The sequence below is a fragment of the Anastrepha ludens genome, chromosome 2 (genome assembly GCF_028408465.1).
Source record: "Anastrepha ludens isolate Willacy chromosome 2, idAnaLude1.1, whole genome shotgun sequence".
NCBI classification, from domain to species: Eukaryota; Metazoa; Arthropoda; class Insecta; order Diptera; family Tephritidae; genus Anastrepha; species Anastrepha ludens.
The window spans coordinates 52,963,532-52,988,739 of record NC_071498.1 but is presented as its reverse complement, the minus strand read 5'-3'; the positions used below and the strand labels follow the sequence as shown (position 1 = coordinate 52,988,739).

Sequence of the window (25,208 nt, the reverse complement as noted above, 5' to 3'; positions counted from 1 at the left end):
AATTTTGGAAAATTGTACCAGTTTAGAGTTTGACACAGATGCGCACTGGAAATATTTAAGTTTATTAAAAGTTTCGCGTTTTGATAAAGCTTATAAACAATGCTGATCCAATATGTTGTTCCACAAAAGATATCGCATTCCTTCTCATCTAAAAGGTGATTTTTTAAGAGCTATAGGAAAGTTTTTGAAAAAACACATATAAAATTCAGAAAAATGTATGAAATTTTGCTTTAAAGCGATAGTAAAGTCAATATAATTTAATGTTTGAAGATTATTTCAAGCAAATATTGACCGCGACAGCGCTTCAAATGGTCCATCCGCTTAGTCCTATTTTGGCATACTCTTTCCAATGTTTCGGCGGGTATCTCACATATAAATGCTTTGATGTTGTCTTCCAATGCGTTAATTGAAGCAGTCTTGTCTGAGTAGACATGAGCTTTAACATAGCCACACAAAAAATAATCTAAAGGCGTTATATCGCACGATCAGGGTGGCCAATTGACAGGTCCCGAACGTGAAATAAAATGTTCACCGAACTCGCCTCTCAACAAGTCCATTGTTACGCGTGCTGTGTGGCATGTGGCACCGTCTTGCTGAAACCACATGCCTTGCAAGTCAAGCTCTTGCATTTTGGGCAAAAAAAGTTGGATATCAATTCACGGTAGCGCTCACCATTCACAGTTACGTTACGCATCTTTGAAGAAGTACGGTCCAATGATACCTCCAGCCCATAAACTGCACCAAACTGTGACCTTTTCTAGATACATTGGTAAATCTCGAATCGACAATACTGCTTATTTACAGGCACGTACCCATTGATCCAAAAATGAGCTTCGTCGCTGAACACAATTTTTCGACTTTAAACTTTCTTAACAGAACACGGATTTTTATAATAAAATTCAAGATTTGCAAGCGTTGTTCGTTTGTAAGACGATTCATGGTTAAATTATAGACCAAACTAAAGATGTTTGTCAGTGAAACATAACACGAAACGTGCGTCAGCTGTTTAAACGAACTGTTTGAAAAAATAATAGCTAAAAAATCACCCTTTATAAGTATATATATTTATACATCGCAAGCATAAAATACACTGATGTTGGCTCCATTTCAATCGTTTCCGCCTTTAATATTGGACTAGGCATTTTTAAAACTGCAATTCCACTCTCAAATTTGGGTTAAACGGTCTTATAAACTTTGGAAATCGAGGTAATAAACATCAAAGAATTTTATTAATTCTAAAAAATTGCTCCTGAAAGGTTAAAAGCCAATCATCATCCTATCTTTGACATGAGTTCGTGGAGCATGGTCTCCAATGATTTGTTTTTAGAGTATGCGTGTGAGAGGCTAACCGTTTTTAGTTGTTACTTTATGAGAAGAAGGAAAAGAGACGATAAGGCGTATGGACCACATGAGAGCAATTTACCTTACTCCACTTTTTATTCGACTATTGTTATCAAAAGGCTTGCAAACACCAAGCCGAATATTCCACCACTGAGGGATACACAACTCAACGTTCTTACATGTGGTGAACCACAGCTTCTCCCGAAAGAGTTTTTCGAAGTTGTGGGAGACAGTAACGCGACAGCCATACAAATGCCGCAATGGGTAGCCAAAAGACTACTTCCCAATAGAAATATCTACCCCGATCAATCTTGCAGATTTAGAGTGCAGCGACCGTTTCAAAGGAAGGGATGGCAATAAATTTGGAATTAATGCTGAATGGAGTCTTAAAGAAAATTGATCGCATATCCCCGGATGGAATTCAATAGAATCCTTTCCAAAAGTTAAGCGGTTAGGGGTAGTCAGATGCCCGAAAAAATGAAGACTTTCAATAATTTTTTTTTGTTAGGCAGGTGCTTTATTTTACAAAAATAAAAACCTAGCATTAATACGTCATGTTTCGACTTCACTTTAGCAAATTTTCAAAAACAAAATTTTAATTGTAAAAGTTATCGCCTTGCGGCGATCATCACAAGTCTTTGGAAATTCATCTAAAATCAATCGGAAAAGAAAAATTAGTTTTATCAGTAGATAATTTTGTGCCTGATCGAAGATATTTTTTTCAAAATTAACAATATGGCAACCTCAAGAAATATTTTTCAGATTTTTGAGAAAAAAACCGACAATTAATTGCCTCAAAAATCTAAATTTTTGAGAAAAACAAAATCCTTCTATCAAGCACGAGTTTTTTATGTTTTTCAAAAGCAGTATAAATTTGATTGAAACATACCAAGCGGTTTTTAAGTTATAGTGATCACCAGTTCAAAAAACATAACTTTGTGAAAAACGCATTTAAAGTTTAGCTATCGGCTCACGAACGCTCCGAAGCGCCCAAGCGCCCTTTGTTAATTGTTGAATAACTCGAAAGTATTTGTCGGATTCACTTCAAATCCTAATCCTCAAATCCTAAAACTTGAATGACAACACTGAGTCAATCGCAGATGTTGAGCATTTCACCTATCTGAGCAATATGATAGCGAAGGCTGACGGTGTATCTCTTTTAAAATTGAAAAGGACTTAGGACTCCAATGCTCTATATCGAAAGATTAAACTCAAAATCTTAAATACATGCATCAAAAGTGTTCTCTTGTATGGATCAGAAACTTGAAAAGTGACTGACATGATCGGCAATAAACTAAAAGTCCTAGTAAATAAATACAACTCTAAAAAATTTACCGAATTTTCTGGTCAGTTACCATCACGTAAAGGCAAGAGCAACATAGCAAAAATGGCTTTGAATGGAATGCACAAAGGAAAAGAGATTGCGGTCGCCCAAAGATGACGTGGGTGAGGACGGTATGCTCTAAAAGCATGCAATTTGGTTTCTGGAGTCAAATTAGAAGCTACGCATATGATAGAAGCCATTGGAAGAGATTAGTTTGCGCTCTATGCTCCAATGAAAAGCAATGCATCTTCTAAATTTGTGTGTGCATTTTTGAATACTTATTGCTTGTACACTTTTAAGATGTTCCAAGGAATAAATAATAATTGCAATCTATGTTAAAAGCTAATTCCGGCCTATTGTGGCTAGAAGTATTCCTTTAGAGTGTTCCCTACGGAATGGATTACCTATATAATAGTAACGGCCCTACTTCAGTCCTCGGCGCACCTTGACAAGAAAGCGGTTATGACCACATGTAGCCTCTCACGGCAAATGATTTTCATCCGCAGTTTAGGCTCTCATTTAAAACGGAGCCATCAGGCTTTTAGAGAGAATCTTTTGCATCCACTTTGACCAGAGCTTTCTTTGGTTTTACTAAAGAAGTTTCTGCGGTATTTCTTATCGACCTTTGTTGGCGCGCTAATGAAAGATTTTAGATTCCTCATTGTGGCTGGACTCTTTTTTCCTTAGTTCGCAAATCTAAGGATCCCCTTACTGAAGCTTATATTTCTTACTTACTTCTGAGTTACAATTTTTATTAGATAATGTATTTAATATTAATATATTTTGTTCGTAATATTTTTCAACAAAAATTCACTTGAACGGTTCGCCGTTTTTGGTTTAATGCTAAGAGTGATGGCAATATACCAGTTGAATAAAATTGAGCATTTTAATAAAAAAAAATGTTTATTAGTAATTTCTGTTCTTGCAAATGGATTTATTTCGAAAGATCCAATTGCAGCTCTCCATTGTTAATCTACTAAAAGATTTCTGGACCAAGGTGCAATAAGATAAAAAATTCAATTCGCCTGAAAATACAACAGGGGAGTCTACAATTAGTCAACATGGAATTTGTATGTTACTTTGACAATGCAACAAAAAAGTTTCCCAGAATTTGCAATCGGAAAGCCACTAAATTGTTAATTGCTTAATCCTTGCATAACTTAAAATTATTCCTGAACCTATCTTTGTCTCTTATTTTTGCTTTAATGCGTGGTGTTGTTGACTGTCCGGTGCTTTTTGAGAGTGTTTTCTTTTATATGGTTCTATGTTGGTCCCTCAATATCTCTTTATGCCTGAAATGCTGGTATTACTAGAGCCTTAACTGAGTTTAATAAAATCTCTAAATTTGTCGACATAGATTTTTTATTTTCAAAAAACATTCTGTTGAAAATTTTGCATATTTATTGTATTATAAATAGTTTAATTGTACTTCCTTTGTTTAAAGCCTATTAGCCTTAAAACTTCTGTAAAATCTATCGTATTGATTGACTCATTAAATAAATAAACATAATATTATATTAATATGATACATATTTTTTAATAATCAAAAGCAGTCTATAAAAATTAATGACGCACCAAAAGTTTTTCGTGCAATGCCCCGCCTGGCGTATGCAAATACTGCTTTGTGCTCCTTTAAATTTTCAAGTACTCAGTTGCTGAGTTCCAAGAGGCTTTGAGTTGTACAACTCAATACAACGTAACGCAATGAGTGAACTCACTTTTATTTCGCACTATATTTCTTCACCTACCGTTACATATATATGTGTATGTGCATTAGGGTAGCCATAATTGTATGGAACATGAAGAGTTCAATAATTTTTTGCAGGACACCCTCCTCTAAGTTAATATATATATACACCCATAAAGTCTTTTTTTATCGCACCATTACTCGTTACAATGATACTGGTAGCATCGCGAGTCGTCATGGAGGTGGTCATCAAAAGACTGCAACGTCACGTGAAATGGTTCAAAAAGTGAAAAAGCGACTTCAACGAAATCCCTAATGAAATGAAAATATCTTATCGAAGCAACCGCCGTATGCTGAAAAATTATGTCAAAGTCAAGCCTTACACGATCCAAATGGAGCATGATCTCACACCAAAGCAGCCACAAGTCAGACTTAGGAAAGCGAACGAGTTGATTCGTTTGAACGAAAGCGGGCAATTTCCGTGTTCCGAACATTGTGTTTGCTGACATATTTCGAATTGAGCAATTCGTAAACTCCCAAAACGATAGGGTTTATTTTACCGAGCGTTCATACGATAATTTGAGTCATCGATTGGCCGCCAGGAAGCAGCATCCGCCATAGGTAATGGTTTGCCCAATCATTTCAATCGAGCCTGGCGTTAAGGCGAAATATGCGAAATATTATCGGGAAAGTATTCTGGAGGTTGCTTTGAAGGTGGTGATAGATCATGGATGTTTCAACAGGACTCAGCACCGTCTCAAAAGGCTCGAGAGAACCAAGAATGGCTAAAAAACATCGTTCCGAACTTCATTCAGCTACACAATAGCTCTCAAATTCACTAGACGCGGTCTGCCAATTCCTCTACCAGTTTGTTGGAATGGAGTGCAGCGTAGTGGGTGTTTAGCGTCATTGTCGTCATTTTTCCTTAGCATGTGGCCAGCCACTTGTCATTTTCTTTTATTGCTTTCTGTATTTAATTGGCTTGTAAATCAAAGTTATCTCCCAAAAAAAAGAGAAAAATTAGGTGCTAAATATGAAATTTTTAGCTAATTTTATGGTTTTTAAATAAAATTTCTTGAAATAATAAAAAATAATTTTATAGCTCTGTAAATTTTAGTGCAATAAATGTTTGTTTGAAGGTGCTAAAGAATCCCGTTGATTTTTATAACTTATTTCCTTATAAAAATTTTTTATAGAGTTGTTATAGGAGAAAATGCGCAACATCATAGTGAAAAAAAAAATTAGAGAAAAGTCTTTGAAGAAGAATTACATTTTGATGAAAAATTCTTAAAATTTAATAAGCCTTTCTGCTAGAGCTATTATACATATATAAGTACATATATACGAGGGGAGTAAAATAAGTACCCGTTTTAGATATGAAGACACCATTTTTTCCAAAGTTTTAAAAAGATACACTAAAAAATAGGATTTGTCAAACTCGCCAAAATACGCGCCTGTCCCGGCTATGATTTCTTCGTTTCATGTCAGGAAACAAGAAGAAGTCACGGGGGTGCAGTTTGGTGACGACAACTCTGATTGAAACTGCTGGTGCGTTATCGTGGGGAAACAGCGCCTTCTTTTTCGCCAAATGCGGTCGGTCATTGAAGGAGTTTTGTGAAAGCGGTCCAATTGCTCACTGTAATATTGTCCATTGATCGTTCTTCCTTTTTCTAAAAAAAATCATGAGGATGACGCCGTTCACATCCCAAAGAATCGTCGCCATTTCGTCGATCTTTCCGGCCGATGGGACTGGCTTCGCCTTCAGTGGAGCAGATTCACCGGCAGAAATCCATTGTTTTGATTGGTGCTTAGCTTCTGGTGTGTAATGATGAATCCAGGTTTCATCAACGGTGATAACCCTACGCAAAAATGTATTCGAATCTCGGTTAAATTAGTCCAAACACTGCTTCGAAGTTATCAGTCGTATCCGCTTGTTGTGCATCGTAAGCAATAGCGGCACCCATCGGGCCGACAATTTTTTCATCGCTAACTCATCATATAAAATATTAATTTCCGTTTCGGCCAACACACCTCTGACCTCTGTTACTTCACGCACTTTCGGTCCTCGAGCAGCGAGAATCATGTCGTAGACTTTTTGAATAATTTCCTAGGTAACCACACCTGCCGCACGTACTAGTCGCTTCTCATGAAAAATGGATGTTCGCCCACGTTTAAATTCGTTGGACCAACTGTGGTCATAACTAACTTTGCTTTTATCTCCTCGCATTTTTCGCATCCAAAAACAAATAGCGAATTACCGAACGTTACTGCTCTTTTCCCATCTTAGCCAAAATCACGATGCACGTCTTAGTCAAATAGCTGCCAAATCCAAACTAACCTATCAATCAATCTGATATTTGTTTGATAGATGGCAGCACGCGATGCTAACACCAATTTCCCACGGGATCGCCCTCCGACATCAAACAAGGGTACTTATTGAACTGTCCTCTTATGTCCATTATTTATAATATAGCCATGAATGAAATGTAAAATCTTTAAAATAAACATAGTGTCGATGCAGGTTCTCTCCATCTAACTCTAGGTTCTAGCATAATTGGGATGCGTTTCTCCATTTTAGTACAGCGGATCCATGTATTTCGTGGACGTCCCCGCCTGAGTAGTACTCGTATTGTGAGTTTGAGTCTAACACAGTTCTGGTGATTTAGTTGTTTGGTTTTCGTAGAATATGGCCTAGCCAAGTCTATTTTCTACTCCGAATTTAAATTTCGACTGAGCTGGTTTTTGTGCGTAACAAACGCTCTCATTTGAAATACGGCCAGAAAATTTGTCGTAAGCATCGGTTGATAGAAACTCGAAGTTCGCGACTTGTAGGCAACAACGACAAGTTCCAAGTTGTGCACCGTTTAACAACACTGCTCTGGCACTGGAGTTGAAGATTTATAATTTTGTGCTTTGTGAGATATTGTTGCTTATAAAAAAGACTCTTTTCGCATTATTTATTTAGTCATTGATATCTTCTTCGATTTTTTAGTAATTTTGTTGCCGAGGTAACAAAAGCTATCAACGTGTTCAATGACCTGATCATCAGAGCGAGTTTACATTTGATATGCCGATGTTTCTGAGAAACTTATTTATACTACAGTGGATGCCAAAGGGCTCTTGGTTGTTTGTAGCGTCAAGAGCTGAGTATTTGCTGTAGCTTAACTTTATGTAATACTTGGCTGCATGCACTTGTTGCGACGCACTCTATTTCACTTATTCGGTGATTCGCTTGGACTTTTTAAATGTTTTAAAATCGTCATTTGTCTGTCCATCCATAAAGTTTTTATAATATAAAGATCTAGCGCATGGAACGCAATGTGACTGCTCCAATTAGGACTCGCAGAATGTCGAGCAAACGCATAGCAAATATGGCGATGAACGGCAGAATAATCCATACTAGACAAGTCGTGCGGCCACCGAGAGATGGCACGAATGCTGAACATCCAAACCCACTTAACTACATTAAAAGTTATATATATATAATTGGCGCGTACACCCTTTTTGGGTGATTAGCCGAGCTCTTCCTCCAATTTGTGGTGTGCGTCTTGATTTTGTTCCACAAGTGGAGGGATATACAGTTTCACTCCGAATAGGCAGATATTTTTATGAGGAACTTTTTCATAGCAGAAATACACTCGAAGGTTTGCCGTTGCCTGCCGACGGGCGACCGCTATTAGAAAAATGTTTTTATTAATTTTAGTGTTTCACCGAGACTCGAATCAACGTTCTCTCTGTGAATTCCAAATGGTAATCACGCACCAACCCATTCGGCTACAGCGGCCGCCGAACATTAAAAATTATCTAGATATATTTTTGTAAGCAGGAATTTTCATAAATAAGCGAAGAAGAAGAAATATTTCGAGTGCACAGTTTCAGAACTCAATCAATTATAGTAGTAATAAAGTGCAAATTTGAAGTGACTCAAGAATTATGTCGATTTTTATTTTTATTTTTTGCGGTGCTCTGTGCATTTTCTCCATATAAGAAAATGTCGGATTTCAGGCTTAGGATGAAGCCTCTAAATCTTCCATTGACACAATATTTCACACTTAGTAGATGTGATCGGATGCTAGGAGATCTGTACTCTCTCTGTCTTTTATATTTAATGTTTCTAGTGGCTCCGTAGATTGTACTTTTTTATTTTTCCGTATCAGTTTTCGTGTTTTTTAAGAGTAGTTGGAAGCTAGGATATGTAGGTAATGCTATTGCACGTACACTTAGTGAATTTAAAAAGATCTCGAGTTCTATATTAAACAAATATGAATTCGTTGATATTTTCAACTATTCCCTTTAGTTTCTTATTTTGCTAAGGTGCTGTAAATTTGTCTTGCCTGTAGTCTGTAAGAACTTATAATGTATAAATAATTAAGAAAAATACAAAATTTCAGAAATAGTGGTCACCCTAACGTGCATACATACATATATGCATACATATGTGCTTGAATAACTATACACTCAAAATTTCTTCATTATATATTCACAGGCATACCACCATCGATTGGCTACAAGTACCGGCATATCTACATGAATTTCTGGAACAAAGAGCTACCCGATGAACTGAATCAAATTGCGAACATTCAACGGCAACCATATTTGCATGCAAACGTCTACGATGGAGCTGATGGGGCTATAGCATCACAACGCCCACGTGACGGCACTGCCACCGCAATGCACCGCACATATCCGTTGCAGCGGCATGGCATTGGTGGTGGCAGTGAAGTAATAACCGGGCACATGAGTCAATTTGGCACACGTGATAATGGTGCCGAGGATCCGGTACGCACACTGAAACTACTGCTTCAAGAGCCTTGGAAATTAGGTGGTAGCAATGAGGGAGCCAACGTAAACGGTGCAGGCGTTGTGGGCATGGATACGTTAGCAGAGAATATGTACAATGCGCCACCAACGTTTGGCGTAACAAAGACTGCCGATGATGAACAACACTATAGAATGGCAGCAACGGGTGTAATGGGTGGCGGCATGATTGCAGTCTCTGGTGGTGGTAGCGATGGCGATGGTGTAGCGGCAACAAATGGCCTGGGTGGTTTTACTGGGCTCGGTGTTGGCACTGGCGTGGCATTGGCTGGCGGCGGCAATGCAATTTATGGTGTGCCAAAAACGGAAATTACAGAAGATGAAAGTGGTTTTGGTGATGGCGGTGGCGGTAGCGGTGGCGCAGGTGATGATGCAGGCAGTGGCGCTAGTGCTGCTGGTAACGCAGGCAATAAAGAGGAAGTTGCCAAATCAGAGACGACAATACAATTGCTCATCGGACTGATTGCTGTCTTCATTGTGCTCAATGTCATCATCTACTCCACCTTCCTGCTGCAGAAGAAGAAGAAAGCGCACAATATGCAACGCAAACTAGGCGGCATACTCAGCTACGATGGCACCACCGATGATGAGTTCAAGCGCTCGAAGCAAAATGATGGTGATGAGAGCTACATTTTGGATATTGTGCGCAAATCCAATACATATGAAGCAGTTAAGACGGAACGTTCGCCCATCAACGGCTTTCAAATGACACGCCAACTAAGCACCTCCACCGTAGATACACACACAAAGGTATGCGCTTGGATGTCTGCGGCAGCTGGCGCCGCTGCAGAGGTAAAGGCGTGTGCCGACGGCGGTACGGATAGCTCTAAGAGTGGTTCGAAAAAATCATCATCGCCCACTTTTTCCTCGCTACGCAGCAGCAGCGCTGGTGGCAGCTTTAAACAGCCCAAGGCGCCGCAAAAAGTTAGCGTTGCAGTGGATGCCACACCACAGGCGCGTAGCAGTAGCATATTAGAGCAAGAGCCCATCGAGGTGCTAAAACTGAAGGCCGATGGGCGGAATATAATCATTTGCCAGGAAGTGGAGGTGGTTGATCAGGAGCTGCTCACGCCACAAAACTCGCTGGACTCGTCGCGTTATACGCTTGTGCGCCAACACTCAGCTGCCACTGAGCCATGTGAGGCCGAATTGCCACAACAGGGCCAGTTGCCGGTATACAAACCAACGCCTCAGCATGCCCACTCACATTCTGACCCGGTGGATATGCAGCAATATTATAGCAATATTTGTGGTGCAACTGAGCGCGATGAAAAGGTGACCAGTTTCGTGGGTGAGGACATAAATGTAACCAGTCGCGACGATGATGAAGTTTCTGCAGCTGCTTTGGCCGGTGTACGCCTAACACACGCGCAACAACTTCAAGTTATTAAAAGTCGCAACTATCCGAAAGTGTTGCCTACAATAAAAACAACACCAAACAGTGGTGTGCCATTGCATACGAACGCCGACGATTCACCGCCCATGACATTGGACTTGCGCACCACCAACAAACGCAACTCACTGCCACCCAATAGCTTTCTGCCACATTTTAGCGGCACAACGGGTGCATGTGGCATCGTGGGTGGGCGCTATCCACCACTACCCCCACCACGCACCATTTCCACGCTTGGACGTAAACCATCGCAACGCCGTAATAGCAATAATATTACGACATCACCGCTAATGTTGGCGCACGACTGCACTGCAGAGGAAGAGGAAGAGCCGCCAATCACGCAAAATACGCTTATTGTGGGGCCCTTAATACCACAGCAGAAGCAGCTGGCGATTGGCGCTGAGACAGGAGTTGGCGGTGCTGATGCTAATTACTCCACGTTACGGCGCAATGGAGCAACCACAGCTGCGAAAGCGGTCTTTAATAGCTTGTCGGGCAATAGAGCGGATGACGCAACAAGCAAAGCAAGAAAAACAACAACAACGACAACAGCTATGCACAACATATCTGGCGCATCATTAACGCCAACCAGCACTCAAATCTGCTCAAAGTCGGCGACTGCGACAGCTGGTGTGGCCGGCGTTACAACATTCTTAAGTAGTGGCGGCTGTGCTGGCTTGCAAAGCTTCGAAAGTCGTCCGATTTCAGTGAGCAGGCAAGACGAATTGCAGCAACAACGAAGCGAGCAACAACAACAACATACACATCACACTGAGCGCGTTTATGCGATACAACAGCCAACTAATTTGCCACCCATGCGACCAGGCAGCCAAGCAATAGCGGGTGTAGCGACGCCAACAACAACAGCAGCAGCAACACCTACTACGTTAATTACACCCACTTTAATGAATTTGACAGGCCATCAAAGTGGTAGTGTACACAATAATATGCTGCCTACTGGTAGCAGCAACAACAACAACAACAAAAATGTTGCTATTAACGCTGGCATCACTGACATTTATGCGCAACCCAACAAGTTGGCAATTAAAGCAAAGGCAAATTTGACAGCATCCAAATTGAATGCGCCAACGGTTGAACAATCTACAACAAAAGCAGCAATCACGAATCATTCTACAACAACACTTCCGAAGTCACCTTCAATAGGCGCAATTGCCGCCTTGGCACGCTTACCGGACAACACAGCAACAACAGCGGCGACATTAAAGCCAATTGCTGCCGATGAGGTAGCCAAAGCGAACCAGTTGACAATAGCAACAGCACCAACAACAACACCAACTGCTGAAATAACCTGCCGGTTGGGCGCAAAGGAATTGACAAATAGTAACATCGACAAACAGGTGACAGCTATGGGTGGCATGCAAACAATGGATTCCATGGCAGCAGCGGCAGCAGCAACTACAACAACGAAAACAACAATTGCAGCCCACACGGCACAAACGGCAAAATACATTAGTGCTACAGTCGGGAAAGGAGGCGATTTGGCAGCACTGCCACACATGCCACAAGTGCTGAGAGATGCTAGCGTTGGCAGTTTACAAGCACAATTAGAATCGCAACAACAAGTACAACCGCAGCAAAAGGAAATACCAGCAACGTTGAAATCTATACCAGCAGAAACAGAAACAACAAAAATAACCGAAACAGCAGCAACGTTTACGCGCGTACCTGTCACTTGCATGTCAGCTACACCGGCGACAACGACAACGACAACGACGATAACGACAACGACGCCAACAACAACGACGCCCAATGCAACAAGAACAATAGCAAATGCCATTGCCGCACAATTGGCACAAACAAAGCCCTTAAAAGCGGCTTTGGCATCTAGTAGGGCAGCTATGGCAAATACAACATCGACGTTTGCTGGCAATGACAGCAGGGCGGCAACAGCGCGCGATTCCTGCCACAGCTCGGTGTCGGCATGTTCAACAGGCTCTAGGACATCCTCGACATGCTCCACCTCTTCAGAATCGACGACATCCTCTAATGCTTCAACGGCAACTGACACATCTTCCAACTCCTCGTCATCGTCCACGGGCACTGTACGCACGGAACTGCAACAAAAGTAATTAACTGTTCGAGAGTCATGAAAGTCATTGCAATTTTTCTAAAACGATTTTTAGTAGCAACGCAATAGCTACTAATTAGTTATTTTGCTCAAAAGTACATCTTTATTTATTAGACTGCCGATGTTATTTTATTGTTCCGCTTAACAAAACTGTTTCCTTCCTTTATAAGGCACTTCTATTTATACAATCAACTCATCTTTTTCATAATGGGGTTCTTTGCTTTTATGGTCGCTTTAGATGTTGATTGTCGTTGCCTATTCCATTGTAGATAAAAATGTTAATGAAGTTTCCTGGGGTTGACCTTTCACTTGCATTTTCTTTTTTTTGATTTATAAACTTTTCAGCACTCCATAGTAATAGTAAATTAGTTTCAATCGTAATTTCCTTCATTGGTCATATTCGCCCTAATATAGGGTGCTCCATCCTAAGCAGAAGTCGGTGGAAGGACTAAATTACTAAAAAAATACGTTTTTTTAAGAGTAAGTCGCTTATAGATTTTATCTCATCCATGTAGTTTCGATTGAGAGATTACCCTTATTGGTAAGACAGAAGCGGAAGACATTTTCGATCACACTCGTCAGCGTCTCGGGCAATACAAGATGTCGCAAAATTAATCATCCTATCGCAAGATTTATAAATTTTGCAAATTTGACGCAGGTGAACTAGACTCTATACCCACAGACAAGAAGTGGAGCACATAAAAGAAAATAAAGATTTCCATAAATCAAAATATTTTTGTTTTTATTTAGTAAGAAGAAGTTATTCAAAACCAAAATTAAATGATTAATTTTGTGCCACCTTGTTTTAGCGGGACTTCGGCGCGAGTATTTTTGAGCTTTCGATCTTAAAGCTCTATGGCCTTAAACTTCTTGGCAAAATACTTGCTCTTGAATAATTTACACAAAAAGAAGTCCCCAGTAAGTGGACCCTGTAGCTTGGTTCTCCAGTAATTATAGCCCTTCTTCTGCACGACGATGGCTTGCGACGCACAAAGTCAATTGTTTTATTTATTATTATCATTATTATTTATTGTTCGACTTTGTTAAAATAAACATTTCATTTCATTTTTAATCATTAACATTAGAACGTACGACAGTGACACTAGGTCGTTTGTCGGAAGAAAAAAGAAACAAAAGAAAAAAATCTTATATTTTACATATGTTACTATGGTACTATATATTGAATTCGCTTAAAATTAATTTTCTATATTCTATAGCACCAGTGATGAATTTAAATAAGTTATTATATCCAGAAGGGCCAACACCATTTAAAATGTCTATGATTTCATCTCGGTTTAAACTATATTTTCCAAAAAATCTTTGACGAATTCTTTTAAGTATCGGGCATTTTCCTAAGAAATGTATTAAATCACATCTGGCTTTCATAATCCACATAATTTTATAGATTCCAGTATTATCGTTTAAATAGCTTCTGGCGTTGTTATGGTCTAATTCCTTATATAATCGGGTGCTTTGGTGTGCCCTTTCCCATAAAGTTCAAATATTCGAATCATGAAGATTTTCTATTATTGAAATTATATTTCTATTCCACTCTCTTTTATTTGAAGTGCCCCAGTTACATGTTATATTTAACTTTTGTGCCAGATTACTAATTTCTTTAACCCAAAATATCTGTTTTTCTAAAATCTTTTTTGATAGTATATTATATGAGGCAATCTATTATCATCATATTCAAATAACGTTTTGAATATATATTTTAAGTGAAGCTGCAGTGTATACAAATGAAAACTTGGAACATTTGTCTCTAAGAGAATGCAATAAGATGGCGTATTACTCGGGAGATGAAGTACCCACCCAAGTAATTATACTCTTTCGTTATTGGTATAACTTCGCCGTGAAAAAACCACTTTTCTTTTTCTGCTATTCTACCGCCTCTCCGAAAAATCATTATAGCTGACTTAGATAAGTTTACTTGCATATTCCACTTATCGCAGTATTTTTCTAAGTTGCTTATCATTTTTTGAAGAGCACTAACCGCATCTGCCAATATGACGATATCGTCAGCATATAATAGCAAACGGATATTTAACTCATCTATAAAGAGTCCACCCTCCAAGCAGTCGTGCAGGTCATTCAAGTAAAGAGCAAAGAGCAAAGGTGAAAGCAGGCACATTTTCTTTACTCCTGACGATATTTTGAATTTTTCACTCATTTCATCTCCTACTTTTACTATCGAACATGTATTTCTGTAATATCTTTCAATAAAGTTTGCCATTTTGGTGGAGATTCCTATTTCATGAAACTTGTATAGCAATAGTTGTCTAGGGACAGTATCAAAAGCGGCTTTAAAGTGCACAAAAAACGCGTACACTTTTTTCTTCTCCCTAAACTTAATATGGACTATTGCTGCTAGGTTATATATGTTATCTACAGTTGAATGTCGCCTTCTGTCAAAGGCAATTGTTTGTGTCTTTAAGCACAACTTCGTGATTTGTTCAATTTCGTTTTGTATCTGACCATTTGAAGGCCTTTTTCACAATTCTGCTTCTTATGATTCAATTGATGTGTAACTAATTTCTAATCCCGGCTGCGATACGATTACGGATTTTGGCAATAGTCTCCCTAAATCCGCAAAATTCGTTTAAAGTGTCCTTTGTTTTAAGTTTCCCCAACTGGTCTACCTGAGTTAAAGTCATATATCTCCGTAAGTTTTTTTCTGATTGCCTTGAAATTTTGCCACAGTATTAAGGAAGCACTATGCTTCAGAAAGGAGTGGCAAACCAAAAATCGATGTTTTGAAAATAAATCCATAAAATTCATTTAAAATTCCTTACGATTAAAATTTTCTTAACTAGCCTACTTTGGTTAAAGTCATATATGTATGTCCGTAAGGTGTTTTTAGGAAAATTCTAAGTATGCAGTTTTATGGCTTTTCCAATTTTAGCATAATATTTGCCATTTTAAAGCAACTAAAAATTCAAGTTGATTTAAGATCATTTTTATTTTTTTGTTCACGGTGCTATGCATTTTTTCGATATAACGAATGCTCTAAATTTTTTTAGATGGAAAAAATGTACAAGACCACTAAAAAAAATTTTAAAAATCAACGCGATTTTCAAGATGCTTTAGTATACCAAACTTCGTTGGATTATAAAAATGCGTTCTAAAATTTTTCAAAAATTGTGAATATAAAATTAAAGATTTCGATGAGAATTTGCCGAACTTTCTAAAATTTTGGCCAAAGATTGCTCAATATTTTTTAAGAAATTCTAAAACAGAAAGTAATAGATGACGAAGCTTGGTTTTTTAAATAAAGGGTGGTTGGCCGGTGTTGATTTTGAATATAACACAATTTTTTTTAGAAATTATTGTCATTTCTCTTTACTATGATAATATTGGTATAGCTCAATTACGTATGGAATAAAATTATCGGCCAAATGGCGGCCTCGGCGACACACCTCCATCCGATGGTCCAAATTTTCGATGACGCTGAGGCATAATTGAGGTTCTATGCCGTTAATGTGCCAAATTATCTCATCCTTTAGCTCTTGAATTGTTACTGGCTTTTCGACGTACACCGTTTCTTTGAAATAACCCCAAAGAAAGAAGTCCAACGGTTTCAAATTATATGGTATTGGCGGCCAATTTACATCGCCGTGACGTGAGATTATTCGGCCATCAAATTTTTCGCGCAAAAGAGCCATTCTTTTGTTAGCTGTGTGACAAATGGCATCGTCCTGTTGAAACCACATATCGTCCACATCCATATCTGCCAATTCGGATCATGAAAAGTTCATCTCACGATAGCGAACACTATTCCCAGTAACTGCCTGACCGGCCTCATTTTGGAAAAAATACGGCCCAATGATGCCGCCGGCCCATAAATCGCACCAAACAGTCACTCTTTGTGGGTGCGTTGGTTTTTCGGCAATCACTCTTGGATTATCATTCGCACAAATGCGGCAATTCTGCTTATTGACGAATCCACTGAGGTGAAAATGTGTCTCATCACTGAAGATGATTTCCTTCACGAAGTGCGCGATATGCATTTTGATTTGAACGCCCGTTTTCATAATAAGCCAGAATAACTTTAACGCGTTGCTGTGTATCTTTCCATGGTTTAAATTTAGTTAGTCTGAGATTGAAAAATGTCAAATGAAATGCAGAAAAAACTTGACGTTTAGGTGTGGTTGACATTCATTCATTCGGCCCTTGAAATTTAACCACCCTTTATAACACGGAAACTAAATAGCAATCTATGTTATGGAGTCCGAGAGAGCAAAGCCAGGCTGCAAATGTTAGCAACAAAAGAGATAATCTCGGTTCACGTCACTAGAGCAAAAATAAGTGCTGCTATTCCGTTAGATTCTTCTCAGGCAGTAACTACCAAATGATATACTGAAATGTACTTACCAAATGTGTTCAATAATTTGCTTGAAAAAAAGGAAAAACGAGGAAGTACGTCGCTACTTCTTACGCAACGATAATGCGCCAGTTCACACTGCTGAAATCATAAGTAACTTCATTGCGATTTTTGACATTGGAAAAATTTATCCATCACCATATCCTCCAGATCTGTTGTCGTTTAATTTCTGGTTTTTTACAAAAATCAAGAAAAATTTTAGAAGAAGATTCTTTGGTAGCAATGAAGAGATAATAAATGCAGTTAATGCTAAACCTAAGAAGCTACAAAAAGACGACTTTCAGGACTGTTTTCAATAGTGGACTTACAGATTAAAAATATGTACTGAAATTAATGGAGATTATATGGAGAAGATATAAAAACCTGAAGACTAAAATTAAGAAAAAAATAAATAAATGAATAAAAAAAAAATCAGATCTGGAGGATTTGGCGAGGGACGAAGTTCTTCAATGGCAAAAATCGCAATTAAGTTACTAATCATTTCAGCAGTGTGAACTGGCGCATTATCATTGCGCAAGAAGTAGTGAGGCACTTCCTCGTTTTTCTTATTTTCAAATAATAATGTTATTTTTTTCCATTCAATTTACCGAACTTTTGTTAGTGCCCTCGCACTACTAAAGTATTATGCGAAAAGTATTTTATCGCTCTCTCGTCATTCATAATTACTTTACTGATTCTTTTCGCCAGCAAACAAAAATCCCCAAAAACGGTTAATTTGTGTGTAATTTTAATTGCCGGTTAATTCCTTGCTTTATCGCAAATCTTTGATTCTGATTACTTGTGAGTTTTAAGTTTTAAAATAAATGCGCTCAGACTGCATTTTCGGTCCTTGGCGCCACTCCATACTGTTTTGTGTTTTCCACGCAAAATATTCTGCTTCTTCAGATGCGTATCTGACATTGGACGTCTCACTACCACTTTTGGTTTTATTGTTTTTATTATTGTTTTTTTTTTTTTTTTTTGTATTCTTGTGTTTTTCTTCCATATAGGTACATAGCGACTCTCGCATACATTGTTGAGACCATGGAAAGTTTTATTGTTATGTAGCTGTTTTGCATAGTTTTTGATAGAATAAGTATTTGCCTGTGTATGTAAGTATGTATGCCAGCGCACCGCCCTTTACCACTTGACGAACAAAGTAGACGCACACAACTTTATAAGTATAGTTATGTTACAAAATTTTGCTGTCACAGTAAACAAAATTTATTTTTCGCAAAATTATGTTATTTCGTAAATTGGTTTTCAGTGGTTTCCGCTCCGGAACCAAAAGTGTACACACAAATACCACCACAACTATTGGTCCCAGAGCGCTAGTTATTGTTCCACCGTCGCTGTTGATGATGAGGCTTCAGTTGGTTGTTGCTGTTGTTGTTGGTGGGGTGGCGGCTGCGATGGCTGCTTTGTTGCAATAGTTGGTCGTTAGGAGGTACTTGGGAGTTGCTGGCTTGTATTGGCGCGCCTTCCATTTTCCTATGAATATTATAATGGTATATTTATTTGCTTGTGCAGTTGAACGTGCATGTGTAAGCAAGTATGTAGTATGTATGTATGTATGTTAGTATTAATATGTAAGTTTGTGAAACTATTTGGCGCTGGCAGTTGCCAAATGACTGCGTACGATTGCTGGGTGTGTCTCGCTTGAATGGCTGAGTTTGCAAAATGTGTTCGTGAGTAGATGTGTGTGTGCGTGTATATATGTATGTAAACTAACTCGCCTTCGTCTGCTTATTTGTTTCAAGCCATTGACGCAGATTGCCAGCAGCAATGACCGGCAAATCATCCATTCTTCAAACCGCATTCAAAAATTTACGGCATAAACGAAATTTTCAAAGTTTTTTGCCATCAAATATTTGTCAAGTTGGCAATGAAATCCACATCGGTTGGTCAATAAGTCTCGAAGTGAAGTAGTCAGCCAAACTATTCTACAAACTTGCCATTCAAGTAGCCAACTATGCAACTGAGTATAACGATTTTCTTACCGCATACAAACCCAATCAGCTTCACCGTCTTACCTCCCTGTCATAACTGCCATCAATTCCGTTGATTGCCAACCATTTTTATTCGCTCTTTCTATCGAATTATTATTTTTTTACTTTTTGTTTTTGGGTTTTTTTTACTTACGTTTTAAAATATTTTCCATACTTGAATTCATAAATTTTCAATAGGTCCATTTATTGGCATCTCGTAGGAGTTCAACCACTTGGTGTGTAGGAGTATGTATGTCTCTGCGGGGAGTGTGTGCACCCTACTGGAAAATTCTAAAGTATTTAAAAAAGTTCCAACACAAAACTTCCAATCTGCTCCGGTGTCCGGATTATCACGGGAATGAAGATCGCAAAAAAGTACATACCTTCTGCTCAAATATGAACGAAACGTTATCAATAAAACGGTCCGTGGATGACATATGGCAAAAATAAATTTTTTGTTTTTTGGTAGGACTGTTATAAGCTTACATGGCAAATTTCAGCGTGATATATCACATAGTTTGTTTTCTGTGCTACTGTAAACAAGTCAAGCTCGAGTGTGTTTTTCGAATTTAACGATGGAAATTCAAGTTGAACAAAGAATTTGTTTGAAATTTTGTTATTCCAACAAAATTTCGGCTTCAGACGCCTTAAAAATGTTGCAGACAACCTATGGGGACTCTGCTCTATCGCGTGCACGTGTTTTTCAGTGGTACAAATCGTCCAAAGAGGGCTGTACATCGGTTGAAAACTTGCCTCATGAACGTCGTCCAGCAACATCAGTAAACGACGAAAACATCGGAAAAGTAAAGGAAATTGTGCTCGAAAATCGCACAAATCGCGAAATCGGTTAACGCTGAATATTATTTAGACGTTTTAAAACGTTTGCGCGAGAACATTCGTCTTAAAAGGAAGGAATTGTGGAACAACAAGTCATGGTTCTTGCATCACGATAATGCACCAGCTCACACATCACGTCTTGTTCGCGATTATTTGAACAAAAATAATGTTAATATCGTTCCGCAAGCACCGTATTCGTCTGATATGGCTCCATGTGACTTTTTCCTGTTTCCCAAGCTCAAGTTGCCGCTCCGTGGAAAACATTTTGAGACAATTGAAGTCATAAAAGAGAATTCGAAGAACACACTCGAGCTTGACTTGTTTACAGTAGGACAGAAAACAAACTATGTAACATATCACGCTGAAATTTGCCATGTAAGCTTATAACAGTCCTACCAAAAAACAAAAAATTTATTTTTGTCATATGTCATCCGCTTACTGTTTTATTGATAACGTCTCGTTTATATTGAAGCAGAAGGTATACACGTTTTTTTGAATGTATTGATTAACGGTCTGCATGAAAACCAAGTTTAGAAGTGTCTACTCTTTACGCTTAATTACAAATTTTCTTAAAAATATTTCTGACTTACAAATCAATGTTTGTATGTGATTTGTAATTAACTCGAAAATTGGTCTTCCATGCGATTTATTTACGCTTGAAGGCCTACATTGGCCCCTTCAAAATAATTCTCCTTCGCCGAAGCAAACATAAGTTAATGTTTTTTTACAATCCATGTCACTATTGATAAATTTGATTTGCGAAACGGCCCTCAAATAGAAACAACAAAACCACCTTCGAATTTTTTTTGTTTAGAAATTATTAAAATTCACTATAAAAATTGTGAAAATTGGGAAGAGACGGTTCGTAAATCTCGAACATTTTTGGTTCATCGTGAAGCACCTTGTCGGACCCCAATACAGAAATCGGTGAAAAAATTCGAGCTCCTGGGACAAGTTAGTGATCTGAAGAATAAAACCAGTGCACGTTGCTCAAGAACAGCAGGAAATATTTGCTTCTGTAGCCGAAAGTGTTGAAGAAAACCCAGGTTTGTCCATTTCTCGTCGTTATTTGGAATTAGGCATTCCACAAACGTCATTACACCGTGTTTTCCATAAAGATTTGGATTTTAAGACTTATAAACACAAGAACTCAAGGTGGCCGATCATCAGCAACGTCGTGTATTTGCTGATGGGGTCGTTGAAATGCATGAAAATGATCCGGAATTCCATCAAAAAATCGTCTTGAGTGATGAGACCCATTTCCACTTCGGTGGCTTCGTCAACAAGCAAAATTGTCGGATATGGGGCTCAATCCAAGAGTTATTGTTGAAAATCCAAGAGTTATTGTTGAAAAGCCTCTCTATCCTCAACGTGTGACTGTTTGGTACGGTTTGTGGTCCGGCGGAGTCCTTACTTGAACCTTGCGTTTTCGAAAATGGAGCTGAAGCAACAGCTACGGTGAATGGATTGCGCTATCGCGAGATGATTAACGATTTTTTATGGCCGGAATTGGATGGTATTGATCCGGACAGCGTTTATTTTCAACAAGAAGGCGCTACGTGTTACACAAGATGCTTTCCATTTCAATTCAACCGGGCTATTCGGCACATGTTCTTCGATTTCGATGTAACTCAAATATGTTGCTCTCCGGTCAAAATAATGAGACACGTATTTTTTTGTTCACCCGAAAAATTTTTTTTTCAAGATTTATCGGCAATTTTGTTCTTCGGCTCAAAATGGATTTTTTTTTCATTATATAAGATTTTTTTTTTTTAAATGCTCATAACTTAGTCAAAAATGAACCGATTTTAATGATTCTGAGTTCAAAATGATCGTCATTACTTGCACGAACGACTTCATGCAGAAACAACTGCAAAAAAGAAGTTGAAAATTTTTTATTTTCCAAAAAAAAAAAGTGCGAAACAGTATTTTTACTCAAAAATTCATTACTCAAAAACAACTCATTTTAGCTACTGGGCATTCCGCTCAATTGAAGTTTGAGGTGTCCTCTTGATTTGGAAAAAGTTATAAAAAAAAAAAATACACTTTTTGAAATATTGAATTTCGAAAAAATTTCAATTTTGTTTTTTTGCTAAATAAAACATTTTCAACTACTTTTTTGCAATTGTTTCTACATGAAGTAGCTTGTGCAAGTATTTTATTATTATTATTTATTATTTATTCTTCGACTTTTTAAAATAAACATTACATTTCATTTTTAATCATTAACATTAGAACGTACGACAGTGACGTAATGTCGATCATTTTGAACCCAGAATTATTAAAATCGGATCATTTTAGACTAAGTTATAGGCATTTAAAAAAATGTTTCTCATATAATTAAAAAGAATCGAGTTTGAGCCGAAAAACAAAATTGCCGATAGCTCTTGAATAAATTTTTTTTCAGGCGAACAAAGAAATACGTGTCTCATTATTTTGACCAGAGAGCAACATATTTGAGTTACATCGAAATCGAAGAACATGACCCGAATAGCCCGGTTGAATTGAAATGGAAAGCATCACAAACAAATTTTTATATTTTTTACTTAAAAGTATAGATATCCTTTTTGCGTCAGATGTAAGGAGGATTAGGTGGAATTATGTCAGTACATTCTTCTTAGCGGCCATACTCCAGCGGGGCTAAGCTTTAGGCATCTTGGCTCTTACTTCTTTGATACGCCTGCGATATAGAATTAAATATTTGATGAACTTCATCTGCAGTGTAAAGCGGTTGACGCAAACGCATCACAGTCTTCGCTCAAAATCCACACACTCTAAACGCATCCTCCTAACCATCCCACCACCACTTCTCCCCACTCTCTCCTTTCATCCCATCAGTTTTCTATTTCATCTTACCTCCTTCAGAATGGTATCGCAAAGGACAAATCCGTTTATCTTCGTTCAAGTATGCCCATTCTTGGGATAACCATTCCAACCTAACCTAAACTGTTTAACAAAAGAAAATTTTTTTTAACTGAAAATGTGCCAAGAGTGCTATTGGAAACGTTTAAGACTCTTCTTATGGCGACAATTATGTGTCGATATTCAAACAAAATTTATATAAAAAAATGTATTTATCAAGAAAATATGTTATATAAAAAAAACTAAAACATTTGTATTTAAAAAATTTTTAGTTAAAAAGAAAATTTTTTTAGTATTTTTTACTTAAAAGTACTTTTTTTTATTTTTATTGCAATTATGCCAAGAGTCATATTGGAAAAGTTTATATATCTGTCTCTTTCTTTTATAAAAAAATGTATTCAAAAATACTTATTTATCAAAAACATCTTTATATAAAAAAAACTGAAACACTTTTTATTTAAAAAATTGTAAGTTAACCAATTTTTTTGAAAATGTTTTACTTAAAAGTATATTTTTTTATATTTTTATCACAAACGATTCAATATTCCCTCCATCGCTTTTACGCAATTTATGCTACTGTACTTATATAGTAAGCGAAATTTAGGACCAATAAGACATCTAGTGAAAAACATTCAAAACTTTTTATTCAGCTAATAAATTCTAACTAATATATGAACGAAATGTGACCCTAAATATGTATGTTTATAAGTGCTCCAACCCTTACAGAGTTGGTTCAAATTTCATAATCATAAATTTTTCCTTGTCTTAATAAAATTTTGATGAAAATTATGGTTGGAAATTAAAAGAACTGATTTTTCTAATTTGAATTGAAAAGCCTCTTAGTGCATCAATGCGAAACAACTGGACTTTCCTACAAGGCAGATTAAATAAGTCTTGCTCCGCGCTCAGCACGTCCGTTGCATTTGTGAACATAGAATTTTGTGAACGTTTGAAGTTCTCACAACTTAAGCTAGCTTAAAATCATCAAAATGACAATGAAATTCAACAAAAATAGCTGGCCAAGAATTCATAATTTTGTCGCTTATGTTTGTTTGTTTGTATGTATGTCAAGTGGTCATATTTATAAAGAGTGAATAAAAAGTGACAAAAATATTTCTTCTCTATGCATATTGAGTTAGTGGGCAATTTTCTTTTCAACTTCTTGTGAATTTAATTTCTTTGTTTGCAGTTCAAATGGGAATTTCGAACTGATTTGCGCGCAACAACCGGAATTTGTTGATTTTGTATGACACAGTTGGACATTGAGCCTTTCAGTATTAGCATGCTGATGGACCTAAGGCAATTATGGCAAACTTTTTGCGAGTTTCAAGATTTTATTGACTTAACGTGCACGATGTTTGAAGAAAATGTTGGAAATTGAGTATTTGTTAAAAAAGAAAAGTTGAAAAATGTTTAATATGAAAGTGAATTTTGAATTTAAACTCTAATAAAAGGTCCCATTTGCTTAATTAGAAGGTGAATAATGCTATTAAAAAGACACCGCGCTGGATAAAAAATAAAACATAATAGTTAGTAGAAATAAAGCGCGGGTATCATATAAAATAAGTTTCATTTGAACATAATTTGCTGTATGTTTGTCATATTTGTGATTAAATAATCTTATTTTTGAGGTGGGTAAGGGAGGGTTCAAAATGCCTTCGCAGTTACAGCGACACTCGTCAACTGCGTCGTGCGGTGTGGCCACTTCCCTCCTCCTCTTCGAGTTAGAGAAAAATTGAGACTTGTGTGAAAAGGTGGCAAATTATTAACGCACTTTTAATCTTTCCCATTAAATATAGTTTGAGAGCTGAGAATTTAAATTGATATTACAAAACATAAATATTATTGGGACTAATTTCACTGGCACACAAAACAAAAAAAGTTTTCTGTACACCGGGCGTCACCTGTCTACGGGCATGTTTTTCGATCCGCTGAATACGAATTTCAAGTCAGTTTGGGCCGTCCAGTCTGCCGTCATGTTGATATTTCAATTTCACTGATACCTAGTCTCCATTTCACTTATGTCTTGATGAACGCGTTCTCCCTATTCTTCACTCTACTCCTCAAGATTCTCAGGAGAGTAGTCGATGTGAGAATCTAGGAAGTGCAATTTTAGATTCATTAAGCATCCTAAGTTTTTGTAATTTGTCACTAATTCTTCAACTATTGTCCTGTAATTTTCACTTTCTGTAATTTAACTTTCCTAAAAAGTTATGCGGCCGCCGTAGCCGAATGGGTTGGTGCGTGATTACCATTCGGAATTCACAGAGAGACGTCGGTTCGAATCTCGGTGAAAGCAAAATTAATATATTAAAAAAACATTTTTCTAATAGCGGTCGCCCCTCGGCAGGCAATGGCAAACCTCCGAGTGTATTTCTGCCATGAAAAAGCTCCTCATAAAAATATCTGCCGTTCGGAGTCGGCTTGAAACTGTAGGTCCTTCCATTTGTGGAACAACATCTACACGCACACCACAAATAGGAGGAGGAGCTCGGCCAAACACCTA

The 25,208-nt window shown here is 37.7% G+C and overlaps 1 protein-coding gene across 2 annotated transcripts in view; it reads left to right on the top strand.

Moving 5' to 3' along the window:
- LOC128871129 (uncharacterized) overlaps nucleotides 1-25,208 on the top strand; it is a 410,182-nt gene that overhangs the window by 371,136 nt on the left and 13,838 nt on the right. For both annotated transcript variants that reach the window (XM_054113306.1, XM_054113305.1), the window contains exon 12: nucleotides 8,839-12,649. In XM_054113306.1, coding sequence (XP_053969281.1) covers nucleotides 8,839-12,649 — 3,811 coding nt within the window. The remainder of the gene's footprint in view (nucleotides 1-8,838; nucleotides 12,650-25,208) is intronic.